The 22,852-nt window shown below is 40.8% G+C and overlaps 1 protein-coding gene across 1 annotated transcript in view; it reads left to right on the forward strand.

The window, feature by feature from the left end:
- PHEX (phosphate regulating endopeptidase X-linked) overlaps positions 1–22,852 on the forward strand; it is a 231,379-nt gene that overhangs the window by 7,596 nt on the left and 200,931 nt on the right. Inside the window, exon 3 of the mRNA XM_005593167.5 lies at positions 6,175–6,336. Coding sequence (XP_005593224.1) covers positions 6,175–6,336 — 162 coding nt within the window. The remainder of the gene's footprint in view (positions 1–6,174; positions 6,337–22,852) is intronic.

The following is a 22,852-nucleotide window of genomic DNA, read 5'->3' on the forward strand; positions in this document are numbered from 1 at the left end:
CGTTACAGAGAGAATTTAACACATAGAACAATGTGATAGCAAGTGACAGGATGGCTAGATTGAAAAGCCTGAGGACATGACCTTGAAGGTGACCTTTGAATGATGAGGAGGGAAATGCTGTGTGAAGACTGAGGCAAGGGCTTTCCAGGTGGGGGGAACAGATGGGGCAAAGGGTGGATAGAAGCGTGGACTTGAGGAACGGGAGGAGCTTTTGCTAGGTGAGGTGCAAGCGATGAGGAGTCAATGGGGGGGCCCAAGTGCCAGTGAGTTTGGGCTTTCCTTAAGTACACTCAAAAGCCTCTGGAGGCTTTTATGAAAGAGAGTACATCTTATGAGCATTTCAAAAGATGTCTCGGTGGAGGGCTCCATTAGCGGGAGTCTTTCCTGATGGAGAAGAGACCATAGGGAACAAGAAAGAAGAAGGTGACTCAGGTAGGTTTATTTCCGTATGCCAGGTGAGAGGCAATGCTGCCTTGAATTCAAGAGATGGAGAGGGAGAATGGGGGAAGGATTAGGAGGTAGAGGGCCTATTGAAGGATTCGATTTGGGCTGTGAACAAAAGCAGACAATTGTGGGTGATGCTTAGATTTTTGGTGATGGTTGGGCAGTGGTGTTTGTTGAGATGGGAAACACTTAGGTGAAAGAGTTTGTAAACTCTGAGACCTTATACAAAGGTAGTGGCTTAGATAATTGTGTTAGTAGAGTTCTTTTTTTTGTTCCATTCTTAAATGATCAATATATCTGTTTTAACCAGGCTGTGTGTTGAGTGACTTACAGGCACCATCTCATAAAACCTTCAAAAGATCCCCGTTGAAGTTGGTGCTATCACCATCCTCACTTCCAGATGAGGAAATGGAGGCTTCTGGAGGCTAAATAACTGCCCAGGGTCTCATCCTGAGTTAGTAGCAGAACTGGACTTCGTGTCCATGTCTGGCTCCTTTCCATCTTTTCCTTGGTGATATGGGGCCATGCCAGGCAACTCTTTTTGGCCCTGGAACCATCTGGGAACTCCCAGGCCCTTTCCTGCTGCAGGCTTGAGTAATTGACCTGGGGTTTTCTCCAGTGGCGAGAGGATGTCATGGAGTAGGGTGAGAGAGCAGGCGGAACTATCAGGACAGGTTTTAGAGTTTATGTCACCCGGTGCTTTGGCTGTGGTAGGGTTCTTGCAGATGTGTGAAATGGGAATTTTTGAGCTCATAAATTTTCAACTTGAGTTTAGAACACATTTTTTGTATGGAAGGCCACTTATTTTGTGAGTTTTCGTTCTGTATTATACATCATCATAATGCAAGTGTAAAACTTACAGCCTCCTGCCAGCTAGTGTGTTTTGCCTTGCTGTCCTGTTTTTAATTTTCACATTGGCAAATGGCTTTCTAATGTTGAAAAAATATATACTGATTTTGCTGTTTCTGTAGTGAAAGGCTCACCAAAGACACAGTTCTCTTTAGTGTAGCATGAGCCTCAGTGTGCCCAGGGGTCTGCAGAACAGCTGTTGAGTACACATGACAGGAGAATTGCGGCCAAGCCAGGGCCTTAAACAAGAGGCTGTGCGTGCGTGGGCATGCGTGCTGAAAGTTCAGAAGACTAGAGTGTTTGATCGCCTTCTGGACCATTTCTGAGCAGGTGCCAACCATTTCTGAGATGCCTCCTCTCCTTAACTCTCCTCTTCTCTGTGTCCTCTTATTTTAATCCCTCTTTCAAAACAAGAGCTGTACGAAGAATGCAAAGAAACAAGGAAAGGGCATGCATGCTTATGATCGCAGATAAGGGTAGACAGAGTGACTGGGTGTGAAGCATGATCTAGCTATTTACAAGCCACATGATCCTGGGCTAAATATATAGCCACCCTAAGCCTCAGTCTCACCACGTGTAAAATGGGAATAACAGTTTTTACTTATACTAGTTGTGAGAATAAAAGAAAATAATAATAGACTGGGCCCGGTGGCTCCCGCCTGCCACCCCAGCACTTTGGGATGCTGAGGCAGACAGATGACTTCAGGCCAGGAGTTCAAGACCAGTATGGCCAACATGGTGAAACCCCTTGTCTACTAAAAATACAAAAATTAGCCAGGCGTGGTGGCACACGCATGTAACCCCAGCTATCTGGGAGGCCGAGGCAGGAGAATCACTTGAACCTGGGAGGTGGAGGTTGCAGTGAGCTGAGATTGCAGGTTGAATCTGCACTTCAGCCCTAAGGGGGAGGCTGCGGTTCAGCCTGGGCAACATAGTGAGACTCCGTCTCAAAAAAACCCAAAAAATTAAAAAAAGAAAAAGAAAATAATAATGGTAGTAGCAGTAATCTAGGTTCACAATGCTAATTCTGAACCCCAAACCCAGAAAACATTGTAACCCTCAGTTGGCAAGATGGGGGCCTGATCTCAATTCCTGTGATGGCAAAATTGGATCTTAACTCATGTGAGGCTGCTTCAGATTTCATTTATCCTACTTATAAGAATATGCATATGTTTCCCAATGGAAATATTAATGCACTTGCTTCAGGCCTGCCACTCCAGCCATTGCTGAAGTATTACATGATCGGTGGTTATATGCAATGTATTTTTTTTCTAAAATCTGAAAAATCTATGAGCTCTGAAACATATCTAGCCTCAAGAGTTTCAGATAAGTGATTGTAGAATTATAGTTCCCAGATTTAGCTGAATACATACATACATACAGGATGCTCAGTGAAATTTGAACTGCAGATATACAATGACTACTTTTTTTGGTGTATGTCCCATGGAATATTTGGTACACACTTATTCTAAAAAGTGGTTGTTTATCAGAAATTCAAACTTTACCGGGCATCCTGCATTTATACGGTAATGTGCCCAACACTATTCTAAGCACTTTACATATATTTAATTTGCATCATGATTCTATGGGGTGCTATTATTATCCCCATTTTCAGGTGAGGAAACTAAGACGCAGGTTAAATCACCTACCTAAGGTGTCTTAGCTGCTGCATAGTGTTTCTGTCATTCAAACACAAGTGGTCTGGCTCTAGAGTTTGCCATGATATCATATTGCTTAAAAAGGGCTTAGCGTAGTTCCTGGCAAAAAGGAAATACTCAATATTGGTGATTTTATTATTGTTAATTATTATTATTACTACTCTCTCCCTTCATCCTTGATTAAATCTAAAGACAGAGGCTGGTATTCAGGATGCCTCCACCTCTACCACATAAACACCAGCTGGAGACTGTGTGACAATTAACCTTATATACAATGACTTGGAAGAGTACGCAGCCTGAGCTTTCACAGATTTCCTTCATCATCATATTTCTTTTATTAAAACAAGACTCTGGGTTTTCTCCACGGAGCTGAGTAGGGGGAAATGCGTTTCGGTGTCTTGACAACTATGGTCCCTTGCAATTTGAAGTCACAGTTCCCCTGCAGAAAGTGCAGCCCTGTGCCCCGCTGTGAGTTGTGAATGATGGATTGGGAGGCTGAAGCTAGAGTTTTCTCACTCAGCAGGCTTCTTTCCAAATTCAATGTGAGTGATGTATTCCCCAACTTTTGTATCAGGGCCAAGGTCAGAGCTGACCTTGCAGTTTTTCTAGGTACCTGCAAGAATACTGGCGAGATGGAGAGGATACATTTGAGGGTTGGGGGCAGGGAAAATTTGAGAAGGAGGCCGGAAAACAGTGTACTTATGTGGATAAAAATGCGTGTGAGGGCTCCTCTGTGTAACTGTAAATGTTGTGTGGGACTGAGACGTGTGATCCATGTCTCTGAGGTGTCACATAGCAGATTCATTCTGTGGCTGCATACAGTAACTGTATATATAAATATATATGTATAAATACCAACCAAAAGAAAGATTTTGTTATGTCCCAGCACATTTGTACATTAAATATTAATGAGAAAATAGTAGCAGTAAGTGAAAATGTAATTAAAGACAACTGATGCTAGTTCTGAAGCATGAAAATGTTAAGCCAATTTGAAATTTATCAAACTTCCGAGTCTTTTTTTTTTTTTTTTTTTTGTAGAGATGGAGTTTTGCCATGTTGCCCAGGTTGGTCTCCAACTCCTGGGCTCAAGCGATATGCCCACCTCAGACTCCCAAAATGCTGGGATTACTGGCATGAGCCACAGTGTTTGACCTCTAAACCAATTTTTGGCTAGTTTTTTTTTTCTTTCTTTCTTTTGTGTTGTTGGGGGAGGTTTGAAAATGGTGGGGATTTTGAGGGCCTATAGAAATTAGAATGTTTTTATATTATTCACTTCATTGAAGACAAAAGGCTGTTTGAAATTTTTGTAGAAAACCTAGGCTGGAGAAATATCTAGCCTTATTTTTAAACCTGAAGGAACCACACATGTAACCAAACTGTAAGATATGTATCAAAATTTACACAGATTGTACTTTTTTGGGGCAGTTCATTCATATTTAGCTGAAATCTCATTGGGTTTTCGTTACTTCAAACAAAAATATATTCTGGCATTATTTAAAGTATGAAAATTGCCCAGAATGTCATCTTTCCAATGTCATTAAAATATTGGCTAGTTTTTAAAAAGTCAGTTGGTACATATCTTTGTGCTAGAGTGGTAACCAGCAATTGTATGGCAGTTGGAAGGGCGTTGGAGTTCAATATTGGGAATTTTGGAAACTTCTCATTTTGTAATGAAGGGTTTTCTTTTAAAGCTCATGGTTACGTATTTATGCACACATCTCCTACCTATGGGCTGTCTTCTATATGTAATTGTGTATGGGCTTATGAAAGAGGAAAAAAAAAAAAAGGTAGACCAGTCTATTGTGTCTTTCTGTTAACTTATACACATACTCAGTTCTACCGCTAGACCTGGGTCCCTCATTTAGAACACCCTACTTTGGCCCTCCTCTGGCCATGCCTCTCCTCCAATCAAGGCGTCTGTGGAGCCAAGTAGGCAGCCCTTTCCTTCTACACCCCAGAATTCCCTGCCCGATGGCCCCAAGCTCCCTTCCAGGATCTGTGTGGGTCTCTTCTGGGGCTTTATTTCTCTGAGAGCTACACTGAATATCAAGGAGCTCAAGAATGTGAAAATATATTGTAAATATAATTTTTAAATATTTAGCTAGATGACATATGGACTTCTGTTTCCATTAGCCTTCACTGTGAGGCAAACCACCCAAACTATAGAGGCCTGGAACAAAAATCCTTTGCTATTTCTCATGATTTTGTGTGTTTGGTGGATGGTTTCTCTGCTGATTTTTGCCTAGGCTCATTTGTGCAGCTGCATTCAGCTAGAGGGGTGCCTGGACTGGAAGGTGAATGATGGCCTCAGTCAACGTCTGGCAGTTGTGCTGGCTTGGTTCTTCTCTATGTAGCCTCTTGTCCTCCAGGAGGCTGCTTCAAAGGGCAGCTAAAGGGCTCCATTCAAAGGGAGTTAATATGGAAGGTGCAAGGCCTCTTAAGGCTTAGCTTTGAAACTCACAGAAAGTTACTTCTGCCAGTTCTGTTGGTCAAAGCAAGTGACAAGGTCAGTCCAAATTCAAGGCAGGGGAAATAGACTCTACCACTTGATGGGAAGAGCAGCAAGGTCACTTTGCAGAAGGACAAGCAGGATAGAAGAAAGAGTCACAGTTATCTTTGCAAATAATTGACCACACACTCTATTTGTATTCCTGTCCCATACCCCACAGATGTTAGGGATGATCCTGCAAAAGCTGGTAGTGATAATACCACCAAACTTTTATCCATTCACTTTTTTTTTTTTTTTTTTTTTTTTTTTGAGAGACCGTTTCACTTTGTCACCCCAGGCTGGACTGCAGTAGTGCGATCTTGGCTCACTGCAAACTCTGCCTCCTGAGTTTAAGCAATTCTCCTGCCTCAGCCTCCGAGTAGCTGCGATTACAGGCATGCACCACCATATCTGGCTAATTTTTGTATTTTTAGTAGAGATGGGATTTCACCATGTTGGCCAGACTGATCTCAAACTCCCGATGTCAGGTGGTCCACCTGCCTCGGCCTCCCAAAGTGCTGGGATTACAGACGTGAGCCACTGCGCCCAGCCTGTCCATTCACTTTGAATGTAGTCATTTCATATAGTGAGGTAGATTCAGAGAGTTTTTTTAAGGGGAAATATAAATGCCAAGGCTTGGAAACTGGTTGATATGAAATCGTTGTTTAATTTGGAAAAGAACAGTACACAACATTCAGTGCTTATCATTAATCCTATGATTTTCTTTCTAAATAGCTGCTGCTATCTTAAGTAAAGTAAATCTGTCTGTGGATCCTTGTGATAATTTCTTCCGGTTCGCTTGTGATGGCTGGATAAGCGATAATCCAATTCCCGAAGATATGCCAAGCTATGGGGTTTATCCTTGGCTGAGACATAATGTTGACCTCAAGTTGAAGGGTAAGTTTCTACTGGGGTTTGGTGATACACTTTACAGAGAGCAATATTTGACAGGAAAAATATAGTTTGGGATTTGAAGCATGACTTCTCACTTTTTAACTATGCTAAATTCATTTCCAAGAATTTTTTAAATGAAAGGTTGAAAGGAAAGTTTGCAGAATTTTGATCTCCCAGATCTCAACATAAGACTAATGTAGGTTGTTATGTTCATGTTTGGTAATAGTAAATTCTGCTGAAGGATAAAGAGCATTTGATTGAGATTGCAAGCAAAGGAATAGTTAATGAAAATTGTATCAATATACTCATTTGTCTGTCGTATTCAGAGCAAACTTCATTTCTTGCTGATTGTGTCCTGGATTTTCATGGCTTACAAAATGTACTTAACACCTCATCATCTTTTGACATCACTTTTGAGAACTCTGGATGACCTTGTGGTTGTCATATTGTTCCTGTTAACTTCTAAGTTGGCTCTAGGGAGATTCACTTTTCTCCCATGGCCACTCTAGCAATGACAAGCTCACACACACATACTCGCACGTGCATGCACACAAACATACATATGTGCTCAAAGAAATCCCCCCGCCCCCCGCCAAAGTTGGAAATGTCTATTATTGGAGGATATTCTGTTAGCATTGGATCTAATTTTTATGCTAAGCTATTGGAGAAGGCCACTTCAGGAGGGAAGTAGGAAGATTTCAAAGCCAGATAAGGTAATTGTTTTGAGAAGGCAAAAATAGTGGTTTTTTTTGGCTCTTTTTGACAACTGTGAGTTACACCATGTAACTTGCATTCAGTAACACCTACAAAGAACTCCTGAGAAGTTATAAAAATCATTTTCCCTTCCCATTTACATTTCCCCAAGATTTTAAATACTTGAAAATTAAATATATATCATTTTACAATAAGTAAAACTCTTGGCAAAATAAATAATTAGATACCGATTGTCAATTATGAGGAAAAATGTGCTTAAATGTCACAACTAGATATAAATCACATGGATTTAATATTTTCTATTAGGAGACCCAAATTCAGTCTTGGTAAATTATAAATGAGAATTTACAAGGATGTCAGGGTTTTCTCCTAAACCCAAAGGAAGATTCTCATACTATAAAATCATAAATAAGACCTTGAGGAGTGAGTTTACTAATACTTATTTCCCTGTAGGACATTCATTCATGTTGGTCTTTGATTTACCATTCTTGTCCATTTCCTATTTACCTTATCTTGCTTTTCTTACTCAATAGACAGATGTGTACACACACATGTGCACACACACATGCACAGTCATGCGTGCAGAAACAGTACTGAAGGATAAGAAAACTGCAAGATTTCCAGACATACGCTCCTTTTGCATTAGTTATAACCCAAAGATTTCTATCTTCAGGACATGAAGTGGTTAACGATAACTTAAATAACTTTTCAGGGGTGTCTGGAATTTTAACATAAAAGTTAAAATCAGTATATCAATATGCTTTGTTTGAGGAGGGTACTGTCTATAGGCTCCTTCAAAATCAATAGAAATGCGAGTAAATTGTTTAGCACAGGGTTTTTGTATTTACTAGCTTCCTTTTAAAAATCAAAAATTTTATTTCCCAGCTCCATTGAAGAAATAAAAAGAGAGCAAAAATTAAAAGAAAGGTCGCTCATAAATCCATCATAAGAAATAACTGCTAATAAAGCAGTTGGGGATATTTCTTCCCAGGTTTTGTTGCACGTGTGGGTCCATATGCATAACTTCATATGCACACCTATATATTTTAAAAATTAGCTGATATTATGTGTACTACTCTAACTTATTTTCAGAAACTATGCATTCCTCATAGACATAGATTATGTCAGTAGATACCTTTTCTTTCTTGCTTTCTTGCTTGCTTGCTCTTGTCACCCAGGCTGGAGTGCAATGGCACTATCTCGGCTCACTGCAACCTCAGCCTCCTGGGTTCAAACAAGCGATTCTCCTGCCTCAGCCTTCTGAGTAGCTGGGATTACAGGCACTTGCCACCATGCCTGGCTAATTTTTGTATTTTTAGTAGAGATGGGGTTTCACCATGTTGGTCAGGCTAGTCTTGAACTCCTGACCTCAAGTGATTGGCCTGCCTCAGCCTCCCAAAGTGCTGGGATTACAGGCGTGAGCCACCGCACCTGGCCAACTTTTCCTATTATAAATAACACTGTAATAAACATCCTTGTGTATACATCTTTATGTCCTTATCTAAATGATCTAAATATATCCTTAGGATAAATTCCCAGAAATGGAATTACTGGGTTGAAAGAGTACTCTAGATTTCTTTTTTGATGCATATAGCCAAATTGCCTTTTAGAAAGTTTCTTTCAGCTGGGCACGGTGGCTCATGCCTGTAATCCCAGCACTTTGGGAGGCCGAGGCAGGTGGATCACCTGAGGTCAGGAGTTCAAGACCAGCCATGGCTAACATATCAAAACCTAGGCTCTACTAAAAATTAAAAAATTAGCCGGGCATGGTGGTGCCTGTAATCCCAGCTACTCAGAAGGCTGAGGCAGGCGAATCGCTTGAACTGGGAGGCAGAGATTGCAGTGAGCCGAGATCGCGCCATTGCGCTGCTGCCTGGGCAACAAGAGTGAAACTCTGAACTCTGTCTCAAAAAAAAAAAAAAAAAAGTTTGTTTCTGAGTCTTTATATTTCTTTTTTTTTTTTTTTTTTTGATGTTTTAAAGGATAACTTTTTCCCATCAACTGCTTTCTGTGGTATAAAGTAGAAGTCAGCAAACCATGGCCAGTAGACAAAATCCAGTCCACTGCCTGGAAGTTTTATTGGAACACAGCCACATCCATTCACTTATGCATTATCAATGGCTGCTTTTGCCCTCCAGTGGCACAACCGAATAGTTGCCATGGAAACTGGATAGCCCAAAAACCCTAAAATATTTACTGTTTGACTTTTATAAACAGTTTGCCAGTCCCTGATGCCTAGTATAAAGTAAAGCTTTGAATGTATGTATTGGATTCAATTGGAACTGTCTAATTAGTTGATAGCTCCTTGGTAGCTTCTTTGGATTTCTTAGATAGTTAATAATAAAGGTAAGAAATACTAGAACAGGCTGAGCATGGTGGCTAATGCCTGTCATCCCAGCACTTTGGGATTACACAAGGCAGGTGGATCACCTTCAGGTCAGGAGTTTGAGACCAGCCTGGCCAACATCGTAAAACCTCGTCTCTACTAAAAATATAAAAAAATTAGCCACGCATGGTGGTTCACGCCTGTTATCCCAGCTACTCAGGAGGCTGAGGCAGGAGAATTGCTTGAACCCAGCAGGCAGGGGTTGCAGTGAGCTGAGATCACACCACTGCACTCCAGTCTGGGCGACGGAGTGAGACTTCATCTCAAAAAACAAAAATACCAGAACAGTGTTGAATAATAGCAATGATAATGGGTGTAAGTTTCTTATTCCTTGCTTGGGTGGTAATGCCTCCAGTATTTCCCCTGAAAACATACACTTTTTGTTTGTTTGTTTTAGATAGCTATTCTTTTTTGTGTTCTGTTGTTCCTAGTTTGCAAAAAGGTGCTGCCCAAGAAAAATGCCTCTTTGCCATTTATCAAGAGACTCAGATAGAGTCTCTCTTTTACCTTATCTTGATTTACCCCTGCTGAACTAAACTTATAATTTTGAAATAAATCCTGCCTATTAATGGTTTGTGTTTTTTTTAAGACATTACCAGAATTGAAGAAGCTAGCATTTTGTTTCACACATTTGTGTCTATATTTATGATTCATATTGGTTTGTGATTGTTTTGTGTACTAGGTTTGTCAAACTCTGTTATTAAGATTGTGCTGGCATAGTCAAACAAAGTGGGAGGCTTCCTCCCACATGTTTCTATGCTCTGGGAAAGACATAATTCAATAAATCCCAAGTTACTCTATGACAAGCACTGTAAAGGCCAAATTCACAAACTGGTTGTGGGGTTCTTGTTTCAGATGTCAAGAAGGAGAGCAAATGGTGGAAGAGGGTCTCTTAAAATTAGTGTCTTGTAACAAAAATAGGTAAAATATAAAATAGCTGGACACAGTGGCTCTTGCCTGTAATCCCACCACTTTGGGAGGCCGAGGTGGGTGGATCACTTGAGGTCAGGAGTTCAAGACCAGCCTGGCCAATGTAGCGAAAACCTGTTTCTACTAAAAATACAAAAATTAGCCAGGTGTGGTGGCAGGCGCCTGTAATCCCAGCTACTCGGGAGGCTGAGACAGGAGAATCGCTTGAACCCAGGAGGCAGAGGTTGCATTGAGCCAAGATCGTGCCAATGCACTCCAGTCTGAGTGACAGATTAAAACTCTATCTCAAAAAAACAAAAAACAGCTGCATAAAATATCTATTAGATTTATAAACTTTTTATTTTGAGATAATTCAAACTTTGAGAAGTTGAACAAATAGCACAAGGAACATCTATGTACCCTTTACCCAGATTCCCTGATTATTACCATTTACTACATTTATTCTATTATATATATACTTTCATTGTCCATCTGTAAATGTATATATCGTGTATCATCCTCTACATATACATTTATATACTTTTATATGTATGGGCGGATGGTATATGATAAAATATATCTATAAATGTATAGATAAATACCGATATAGATACAGATATATAGATTTTTTTTCTGAACTCTGCAGGTATGTTACAGATGATTAGATATTCCTAAAGTGTATAGAGGTTTTCAAATGTCAAATGTGCTAAAAATCTTACTTCTTTTCCTGAAACACTGAATCTTTAAATTTTAATATATTCTACATCTATCTGTGTGTCTGTCAGTCTATCTACCTTCTCATCCAACTATCTATTCATTTATCATTCCATCCAGGTAATACAGGCTCACTGTAGACCAACCGTAAAGAAACAACAAAAGAAGTATACTTCACCACCCAGCAGTAACAACTTTTTAAATGCAAATATAGACATAAAATTACATATCTCTTCTAAGGGACCATATAATACATTCTATTTAATTAATTTATTTACTTATTTATTTATGACAGAGCCTTGCTCTGTTGCCCAGGCTGGAAGTGCAGTAGCACGATTTCAGCTCACTGCAACCTCTGCCTTTTGGGTTCAAGTGATTCTCATGCCTCAGCCTCCCAAGTAGCTGGGATTACAGGCATGTGCCACCATGCCCAGATCATTTTTATATTTTTAATAGAGACGGGGTTTCACCATGTTGGCCAGGCTAGTCTCAAACTCCTGGTCACAGGTGATCCGCCTGCCTCAGCCTCCCCAAGTGCTGGGATTACAGGCGTGAGCCACCACACCCAGCCGGATATACTGTAATTTACTTAATCAATGCCTGTGTTATTGAGGTTATTTTTAATGTTTTCTTCATTGTAAGCCCCTTGGAGCATGAGTTTAGAAACATTGAGCTGGATTTGAATCCTGATTCCCTTTCATTTTCCCTCTGTATCACTCTGGGCCAATTACTGACCTCACCTAGTTCAGTTTTCTTATCTTTAAAATGGAGATAAGAATACACATATCCGGGCACGCAAAGGCATACAGAGTGGTGTAATAGACCTTGGATTCAAAAGGGGGAGGGTGGGAGAAGGGTGAGGAATAAAAAAACTATAGGGTGCATACAAAATACACTACTTGGTGACAGGTGCACTAAAATCTCAGACTTTACCACTATCCAATTAATCTACATAACCAGAAACTACTGGTTATGTACCCTAAAAGCTATTGAAATAAAAAATATATATATTTGGAAAAAAGAATACCCATATCATAGGGGCTTTGTAAAGATTGAAGGAGATGATTTATATGAATTACCCAGTCCAGTTCCTGGCACATAGCAGACCTTCCGTAAATATTTGTCCTTTGTTCCTCGCTTTGTTTCAAAGATAGTTCTAAGATTCATGAAGTAATGTCTATCAAATGCTTTAAGTTTTATTCTGGTCTTATCCTTTGTGTAAATACCATGTGCTTTCAAAAATATTGAATACTGTCAAGATATTTTTCCTCACTCTTGATAAAAAGAGAGAACATCCCAAAATAAAACCCAGTACTACCAATCAAAAAAGTACCATTTTCTTAAGGCTGATAGAAAACACACAGATACGCCTGTCCAATTTGTGAAATAAAATGGACTTGACAGACCTGGCTGATGAAAAATTGCCCTCTACTGAAGTGAGCAACCTGGCTTTGTGAATTTTTTTCTTTAAATGGCATATAAGACTCAGATTCCTACTTGGAAAATAAAATTACTTCTTATTCTCTCCAAGAAGTGAGATTTTTTAAAAAGTCGAATATAATCAGATGTTTGTCTTAAGATCCACATTCTGTAACCCCCCCCAAATTTGTCTTCATGTGACCATGAAGAAGACACAGCATGCATTGCTTATGGATGAGCAGATGGAAATGTAGCAAATGAGCACTTATGAAACATGAGGCAATGAATGAGCTAGAACACTTATGTCACACAGAAGACAGATGACTCAAGGTACAGCCAGATCAGCTCTATTACGGAATAGCTATCTTTGCCAATATTTTGTGAAGAAATGCAATATATTATTTTCAAACACAGCTTCAGCAGAACAATAAGATGAAGTAGGGACTCTGCATTAATGAACAGATAGAGATGATTGTGATTCATAGACCATTTATTTGTAAATACCTTCTGACTGAGATTCAAATAGTTCTCGTAATTAAATACCCCCCACTCCAAATAATCTTTTTTCCTAGCCAAATCATCTTTTGCAGACAATGGGAAACTGAAAACTTCAGTTCCTATAAAGTCATTTAGTCAATTAGGAAGTTCAGATTATTGAAGACAGTGAATTGTCATTTTCCTCATGTTGTATGTATAGTAGAGCTTTGACTTCATAAAGTTCTTAATTTTTTAATTATTTTAGTATTATTATTATTTTTTGAGATGGAGTTTCACTCTTGTTGCCCAGGCTGGCATACAGTGGCGCCATCTCGCCTGACTGCAACCTCCACTTCCCAGGTTCAAGTGATTCTCCTGCCTTGGCCTCCCTAGTAGCTGGTATTACAGGCGCCTGCCACCATGCCCAGCTAATTGTTGCGTTTTTAGTAGAGACAAGGTTTCCCCATGTCATCCAGGCTGGTCTTGAACTCCTAACCTCAGGTGATTTGCCCGCCTCAGGCTCCCAAAGTGCTGGGATTACAGGTGTGAGCCACTTGCATCCGGACACTTCATGAAGTTCTTTGAAACAAATATCAGACTGGTAAATGTGGGGATGCAGCGGGGAAGTGCTAAGGACCAACCATCCATTGTGGTGGGCTTTTTATTACCAGTGAAAACTCAGCCTCTGTAGTTTTGAGTGAGTCTTCTATGTAAACTGGGGTGCACCCCCTCAGAGAAGATGCCCATTTTTCTCAGAGCATGCTGGCTCTTTTTCATGTGGCCACACAGGAAGTAACCAATTGCCAAGTTACAAATACATCACTACAGTCCTATATGTGCAAAGGGGTGCTGCATGAAGATTTGGGCCTGTATCGAAGACTTTTGGAATGTGAGATGAAATAATTTTACTTGAAAAGTTTGTTGTTGTACAGGGTTTTCCTGTTCTCATACACCATTTGAGTATTGGTAGGTGTGCATGGTGCATGGAGTGTGGGGAGAAGGTAAGAAGTTGTCAGATTAGGGCCGGGGGCGGTGACTCATGCCTGTAGTCCCAGCACTTTGGGAAGCCCAGGAAGGTGGGTCACGTGAGGTCAGGAGTTCGAGACCAGCCTGGCCAACATGGTGAAACCCCATCTCTACTAAAAACACAAAAAATTAGCTGTGCATGGTAGCGGGCACCTGTAATCCCAGTTACTCCAGAGGCTGAGGCAGGAGAATTGCATGAACCCGGGAGGCAGAGGTTGCAGTGAACCAAGATAGCACCACTGCACTCCAGCCTGGGCAGCAAAGTGAGACTCCAGCTCAAAAAAACAAAACAACAAAAACAAACCTAGTGCTAGATATGAAATATTCCCAGCACAAAATAATGATAAATGTTTGAAGCAATGGATATCCCAATTACCCACAGTTGATCATTACATTGTATGCTTGTATCAGATAATCACATGTACCCCATAAATATGTAAACTATAATGTATCCATAAACATTAAAAATTGGAAAACTGGAAAAATATAAAAATAAGTTTTTTTTTTTTTTTTTTTTTTTCCTGAACGCCCTGTGGAAGATGTGAGTGTATCTCTAGGATATGTTCTCTTTCTAAATAGCTAAATGAACTAAAGAGGCCATCAGAATGACTACCGTGTGTAAAAGCTTGTGTTCTGGTAGTTCTGACAGTCAGTCTGTCAGGTTTTCTTTTTTCTTTTTTTTGGAGTGCTGGAATGCACTGGCATGATCTCGGCTCACTGCAACCTCTGCCTCCCCGGTTCAAGCAATTCTCCTGCCTTAGCCTCCTGAGTAGCTGGGATTACAGGCACACGAAACATGCCCAGCTAATTTTTATATTTTTAGTAGAGATGGTGTTTTGCCGTGTTGACCAGGCTGGTCTCAAACTCCTGACCTCAGGTGATCCACCTGCCTCTGCCTCCCAAAGTGCTGGGATTACAGGTGTGAGCCACCACTCCCGGCCAGGTTTTCTTCTTATGTGTGCTTTTCCACCCTCAGTGCATGTCCTTGTCTTACTTTTTGACTGTTGTCTGCTCTTAGCCTTCCATTTTAAGATCTGATCTCTTCCCCTATTGCTTTAATGTAGCTCCTCTGTCATTAGTGGTTTCTACTACAAATAAGTTGGGTATGCTTGGTAAGAACCAGCTCTGTTCATTACATTTGTTCTAAATTGTATGATGTTCAGTTGGGGTAAATTCACTGCTTCAAATAGATTGAAATGCACAGCATTTTGATTGTACTAACTGATCTGTGAAAATAGTCGTATTTACCAAGCATTTACTTTTATTCCTGGCACTAATTGCTTTCAGCCATAAGTAACAGACACCCCAACTCAAACTGGCTTAAACAATAAAATATGCTGACTCATGTAACCAAAAAGTCTAGTAATTATGTAGACTTCAGGTAAGGGCTGATCCAGCAGCTGAACATTAAGGATCACATTTTTTTTTTCTTTCTCTCTCTACTCTGACATCCACTATGTCATATTTCCTTCTAAGTCTGTTTGGTCATGAGATTGTTGCTGATAACCAGAATTTATACTTCCTCATTCATATCTAGCAAGAGGCATTGTGTTAGACAGAAGGGATACAGAAGTATAAAGATTAATAAGGTCCCCTAGGCTGGGCGGGGTAGCTCATGCCTGTAATGCTAGCACTTTGGGAGGCTGAGGTGGGTGGATCACCTGAGGCCAGGAGCTCAAGACCAGCCTGGACAATATGGTGAAACCCTGTCTCTACTAAAAATACAAAAGTTAGTTGGGCGTGGTGGTGGGAACCGTAATCCCAGCTACTCGGAGGTTGCAGTGAGCCAAAATCACTCCACTGCACTCCAACCTGGGTGACAGAGCGAGACTGTGTCTCAAAATAATAATAATAATAATAATAATAATAAGGTCCCCTAGTCTATCCTAATGGAAATTACAATCTGCACTTCACGAGTGTTCCCATAGGTACTGTAATCAATGCTCTAGAGCTGTCCTGCTCAGCATGGCAGCCACTAGCCACTGTGGGTTTTGAGTACTCAAAAATATGGCTAGGTGGAATTGAGGTGTGATGTAAGTGTAAAATATACACCAAATTTTAAATACTTCATTTTTTAAAATGAAAACACTCTCATTAATAAATTGATGGTTTCATTTATAATAAGTAATTGCATGTATAAATAATATTCTGAGTTATAGTAAGGCAAATAAGATATACCATTAAACATCTCCCCTGTTTCTTTTTACTTATTTAAATTTAGCTACAAGAAAATTAAAAATTACATACGTGGTTTGGGTAATATTTCTACCAGAAAGCATTGCTCTATAGCCCTGAACAGGCTATTAGCAAGGTGAACTATCTGGGAATAACTCAGATGGATTTCAGTGCTAGAGAAAGCTCAGAGAACACCTTGATTTAAAATAGTCCTCTGGCTGGGTGCGGTGGTTCACGGCTGTTATCCTAGCACTTTGAGAGGCCAAGGTGGGCAGATCACTTGAAGCCAGGAGTTCGAGACCAGCCTGGCCAACAGAATAAAAAACAACAACAAAAATTAGCCAGACCTGGTAGCACATGTCTGTAGTCCCAGCCACTCAGGAGCTGAGGTGGGAAGATCACTTGAGCTGGGGAGGCCACGGTTGCAGTGAGCCGAGATTGCACAACTGCACTTCATCCAGGGCAACAGAGCGAGACTCCATCTCAAAAAAAAAAAAAAAAAAAGAAAAAAATAGTCCCCTACCCAATCTCCAATTCCTTTGTATTTGTGTCCTTTGTGGTCCTTATAACCATCTGTAATGATCTCATTTGTGTACATGCTTGCTGTTCTTCTCACTTACACCGCTCCTGTAGATGTTAAACTCCGTGAGAAACTCCATTTTGGGTGTCACTGTGACTGCAGCACAAGCATAGTGCCTGCCATAGGAGGTGCTCAGTAAATACTTCCTAAAGAAAGGAGAAAAGGAATGTGCCCTCTGTGGTTGGCTGAATGCAGTTGTGGGGGCAGCTGACTGGGTAGAGAGGAGTGGCTTTTTCTTCTCCCTTTCACTCCATCTCCTCCTGTGCCCATAGTCCCGGAAGACTCTTGAGATGCAACCGGGACTTGCCCCTGAAAGGAGGGGAAGCAAAATCATCAGTCATTTTCCATTTGTGTTCTGGGCCTCAGGAAGGCAGGACAGGGACGTGGGCAATGAGACAGGCCTGGGCCCTTCTAAGACTCTCTGTTGGTGGGATCTGATGCAAGCTACATACAAGAAAAATAACTTGCAGGATGTGGTTCAAGTTTGGGTTCTGAAAAAATAAAAAAAAAAAAAAGGATTCTGCCACTTATCAGCTGTGTGGCCATGGGCAAACTACTTCTTTCTGAGCCTCAGTTTCTTATCTGGTAATACTGTTGGACAAATCCAATGAGATGTGTATAAAGTCTTCTACACAAGGTTCCATAAATGGAATCCGTTACTGTTAATTTCACAAGGGTTAAATTAATGTTTTAAAAGCGCTTGGCACATAGTAGATGCTTAAGAAATGTTCTCCAGTCAAATAAAAATAACTTATAAGAAGACCTTGACATCACTATTAAAATAAAATGTTGTGATCTAGTTTTTTTTTCTCAAACTCCCCACATGCCTCTAAATAAGGAAGCTGATTCTGAAAAAAGCAAGGCTGGAGATAAAACATAGCAGATGAGGACATTTGTACATATTCCCAACTTTCATTGCCAGACCTTGGTCATGACCCTAAACCCTGGACAGTTTCGATAATCTAATTGTCAGATAACACATTCATTGGAGGCCATGTGATTTTTAAATCACTCCTACAGGAAGAGAAAGAAGAGGAAGGGGAATTGGTAAAAATAAGAACAAATATTCTCTTATGCTTCTCTAGAGCTTCTCTGGATGTCACTTAAAAAAACTGCTACCAATTTCCCGTTTTTTTTTTTTTTTGGAGACGGAGTCTCACTCCACCTCCCCGATTCAAATGATTCTCCTGCTTCAGCCTCCCAAGTAGCTGGGATTACAGGCGCCTGCCATCCCACCTGGCTAATATTTTAATTTTAATTTTAATTTAATTTATTTTTTTTAGACAGAGTCTCACTCTGTTGCCCAGGCTGGAGTGCAGTGGCGAGATCTCGGCTCACTGCAAGCTCTGCCTCCCGGGTTCACGCCATTCTCCTGCCTCAGCCTCCCGAGTAGCTGGGACTACAGGCACCTGCCACCATGCCCGGCTAATTTCTTGTACTTTTTAGTAGAGACAGGGTTTCAACATATTGGCCAGACTGGGCTCAAACACCTGACCTCAGGTGATCCACACGCCTCGGCTTGCCAAAGTGTTAGGATTACAGGTGTGAACCAGCGTGCGCAGCCCCAGTTTCCCTTTGTTCTCTCTTCTTTCTCATCCCTAGGAGATCCTTAACTTAAGTCCACAGTCTTCCCACAAGAGGGCTGTCAATAAAATTCAGGTACTTGGATGGGAAAAATTGCACCTTTATTTTCACTAACCTCTCACAGAATTTTAGCATTTTGTTTACGAATGTAGGCAACAAACCCTGGTACTATTAGCAGTGCCTGTGACTTTGTTACCAACAGCAATCATGGTTATTTTTCTACCTTACTGCAGATGTTGCAGGTATCTTGAAATGTTATGTACATGTATCACTACTTCAAAATTATAGTAGTTCTCAGACTCATTAGGGCTTGGTATTTAATGAATTAATCAAATAGCATATATAAATAATTTCACACAGTAAAAAATGTTTTGCTGTGTTTTGAAATACCTGTTTTTCTTTGTAAGCCTATGTTTCTTACGCACTTAGAAACATTATTCTCAGAATGGTCCATAGGTTTCAACAGACTGCCCAAGAGATGTAGGCAGAAAAAACCATTAAGAACCCCAGTGTATATAAGGATTGCTGGAGCAAGATTCAAGAAGGCATAGTTTTATTTAGCTCCAGCTTCTTGATCCATCTTAATTCAGGTGCTGGGAGTGGCATTGGCTATTACATGGCCTCATGGGTCCACTCATGCCCGAATCTTTGAGTACTTCACTGTCTAGACTCCCTGGGTAATGAGAATGTTACCGACAGTTAATTTGTGTTTATGAGGATATTAGATGAAACTGGAGTTTGTGCCAGTACCAACCCTTGAACTGATTAAATGCAGGCTTTATGATTGTCTATGCCATGGAACCTGTATATTTTCAGGTGAAATTACTAAGGCTTGCCATGTGCTTATCATGAAAGCAGGGCATTAAAGGTCAATTCTGGGCCTGGCAGTGTACAACTGTAGTCCCAGCTACTCAGGAAGTTGGAGAGGGAGGAATGCTTGAGCCCAGGAATTCAAGGCTGTAGTAAGCTAAGACTGTGCCACCGCACTGCAGCCTGGGTGACAGAGCAAAGCCCTGTCTCAAAAAAAAAAAAAAAAAAAAAGGTCAATTCTTATTCAAAATGATACAGCTTTTGCTGTGATGTAGTTAATAATATTTGTGAACAGTGCAAGTGATTGAAAATAGTAATACACCAAGTAGAGTGTTTATTCATAAGTAGATACATGGTATACAAAAGAGCTAGCTTGTTATTCAATATTGAAGACAGGGGCTCTTGATTGAACTTAGAAGGTTGGAGAGTAAGGGAGTGGGGGAACTGCAAACCTGGAGGTGCTAGGAGCTAAGTCCTAAGGGTCAGACCCAATATATATAGCTTGGCTTTGTTGGAAGGAAGGAATGAACAGGGCCCTTGGTGAGAGAAGACAGGAGATAAAAGATGTTGAAATCCATTGGCGAGATTTTTGACTTGCAGCAGGGAATGCTAAGGTTTCTGAGAAGTGGAGCAACAGCCTGCAAAATGCTATGCATGGGAATATTGGCTGAAAAAAATGAATGGGAAAGCAGACAAGGGGGCATTTTTGTAGCATAAATATTGCCACACATTATGAAAAGTTTCCCGTGAGTTAGCTTGAATGTTGTAGGAGGAAAGAAACATTTCACTTCAGAAGATTGTGGACTAAATTTAGGTTCCTTTGACTAAATATAAGTTCCTCAGCATGACTAATGACACAGGATATGTGCATCCTGAGAAAGACATATACACCCACAATGACACTTCTCCACCTGCCCACACCCAGGTCCTGTTTTACAAGGTTGGTATGTTTAAGTGTATTTTACTTTGCAGTTGTTCAGAAGGATTGCATATTTTTGAAAAACTATTTCCTGAAAGAGGATGACTGTTTGGAAAGGAAAGAAAAATCCTAGCTGGCTTTGGTGGTAACAGTTGGGAGGCATACCCACATGAGCTTTGGTGGTAACAATTCCTGAAGCTTCTCCAAGGATCCACGTGTTCCTGCTGTTGGTTGCCAGAAGCCAGAATAATAATGGAGCTGAGAATATGGGATTTTAGTGAGAACTTCCAGGGGCATCCAGATTTCACAGCAGAAGCAGATGACTCAGATGTCCTGCACCTTAGAGAGATGGGTGAATCCCTTACCTTTACCATACACTGAGTTGATCAAGGGCAGAATGGAAGCCCTATAAAAATTAAAAAGTTGGTTGCATGCTAGCATTCATAGTGGAACCGAGTTGAAAATTTTATCCTTGTATTCCATACTCTCTGATTAGGTGGTTTCAGCTGTGCTCTCACCCCCAATTCTGAGAACTTTTCAACTGTGACTGAGGTGTGGATGGGTCAAGCATCTTTACAATGTGACAAAATCCCCATTTCTCCTCTGATTTACTACTAATGGGGAGATATTTCAATTCATTACTGTGAAGTGAGCCTTTAATAGATTTAAAAAATTGTAAGAGTATATCACCTAGGGAAGGACCTAACAGGGCTGGGCACTTTATTGAGGTGAGCTTATTTAATAATATCATTAGTTATCATTTATTGGACTCTGAACTGAGCTCCCAACAGGTAAGATGTAAGATTTATCTGCCTTTTACAGATGAGAAAACAGGCACCAAGCAGTATAACTAGCCCAAGGTCACACGGCTGATATGCAATTGAGCCAGGATTAGATTTGGCCCATTTGACCTTTACCACCTGGTAAAAGCCCTGAAAACTAGAAAGGTGATATTATTCCTGTTTTACAGTTGTGCAAACTGTGGCTTAGAGAGGTGTATTAGTCTGTTTTCACACTGCTACAAAGAAATACCTGTGACTGCATAATTTATAAAGGAAAGAGGTTTAATTGACTCACAGTTCTGCATGGCTAGGGAGGCCTCAGGAAACTTACAATCATGGCAGAAGGGGAAGGAAGCATGTCTTACATGGCAGCAGGTGAGAGAGAGTGAGCAAGAACAGGGAAAATTGCCTTGTAAAACCATCAAATCTCTTGAGAACTCATTCATTATCAGGAGAACAGCGTGGGGGAAAAATGCCCTCATGACCTAATCACTTCCCATGAGTTTCTTCCCTCAAAACATGGGGATTATGGGGATTACAATTTGAGATGAGATTTGGGTGGAGACACAGAGCCAAACCATAACAAGAGGTTAAGTAATTTACCCATATTCACACAGTTAGTGACCGATAAAGATAACTTCCAGAGTGGTATTGTCCAATAAAAATATAATGTGAGTCACAAATGCAAGTCACATGTGATTTTATGTTTTCTAGGAGCCACATTTTAAAAAGTAAAAATAGTAGCAGTTGGAATTATATATTTTATCTAACCCAATATATCCAAAATATTGTCATTTCTACATGTAATCAATGTAGAAAACTTATCCATGAGGCATTTTCTCTTCTTTCTTTTCTACTAAGTCTTTGAAATGTGGTGCATGTCTTAAACTTACAACACTTCTCCATTTGGACCAGCCAGATTGCAAGTACCCAGTAGCCTCACAGGACTACTGAAAAGAACAGTTCTAGAGTGGTGGTTCTTGACCCTGGCTGTGCAGTGGAATTACTAGGAAGCTTATAAAACACAGATGCCTGAGGCCCATTCTCAAAGATTCTCATGGAATTGATCTGGGGTGCTGCTTGGCTGTTAGGATTTTTGTTTGTTTGTTTGTTTTTTGAGACAGAGTTTTGCTCTGTTGCCCAGGCTGGAGTGCAGTGGTGTGATATCGGCTCACTGCAAACTCCGCCTCCCAGGTTCAAGCGATTCTCGTCCCTCAACCTCCTGAGTAGCTGGGATTACAGGTGCGTACCACCACGCCTGGCTAATTTTTGTATTTTTAGTAAAGACGGGGTTTCACCATGTTGGACAGGCTGGTCTCGAACTCCTGACCTCAAGTGATCCGCCTACCTCGGCCTCCTAAAATGCTGGGATTACAGGTGTGAGCCACTGCGCCTGGCTAGATGTGAGGATTTTTAACCACCTCCCTCCCCACCAGGCGTGCCCAAACTAACTGAATAGAAAACTGTAACCTTTGTACATTGGCTAAGTTTCTGTGAGTTTTCTGAGATAAGAACCATTCAAAATGACCACTCTGGCAGTATGCTTTGCTAGTTGACATTAATGAATGCCAAGCAGTGCCCTAGCTAATTTATTAATTTCTCTCCATTTACATTCCCCAACGTGTTGACCAAGTCCCCAGAATAACATAAGAAAAGAAGAGATTTTTTTTTCTCCTGCTGATTTACACATTGGTCTGGATACATACCACTGAAAGTAGATTCAGACATAAAATTTTACTCTTTTAATTGGGGTCAAAGGTGTTGGTGTCAGCCTGGAATCTCTGAGCTGTGGAGAAGAGGAAGCTGGGGTTTGAAAGCTGCAGGTGGCTGCCAGAATGAGACAAGTCTAGTGGGGAATGCGTGGGAGGTGCTGGGTGAAGAAAGGAGGCAATTGTGGTTCGCCTGAGGTCTGAAGACTGCACAGCCCGCTGTGTCTCAGGACATTCACAAAGCTGCCCTCGCCAGAGGCCTCGTGTCCACCTTCCCACTGGACCAAACTTTTGATTCTGCCCCTGAACCCTGGA

Source organism: Macaca fascicularis, chromosome X (assembly GCF_037993035.2).
Source record: "Macaca fascicularis isolate 582-1 chromosome X, T2T-MFA8v1.1".
Lineage (NCBI taxonomy): Eukaryota > Metazoa > Chordata > Mammalia > Primates > Cercopithecidae > Macaca > Macaca fascicularis.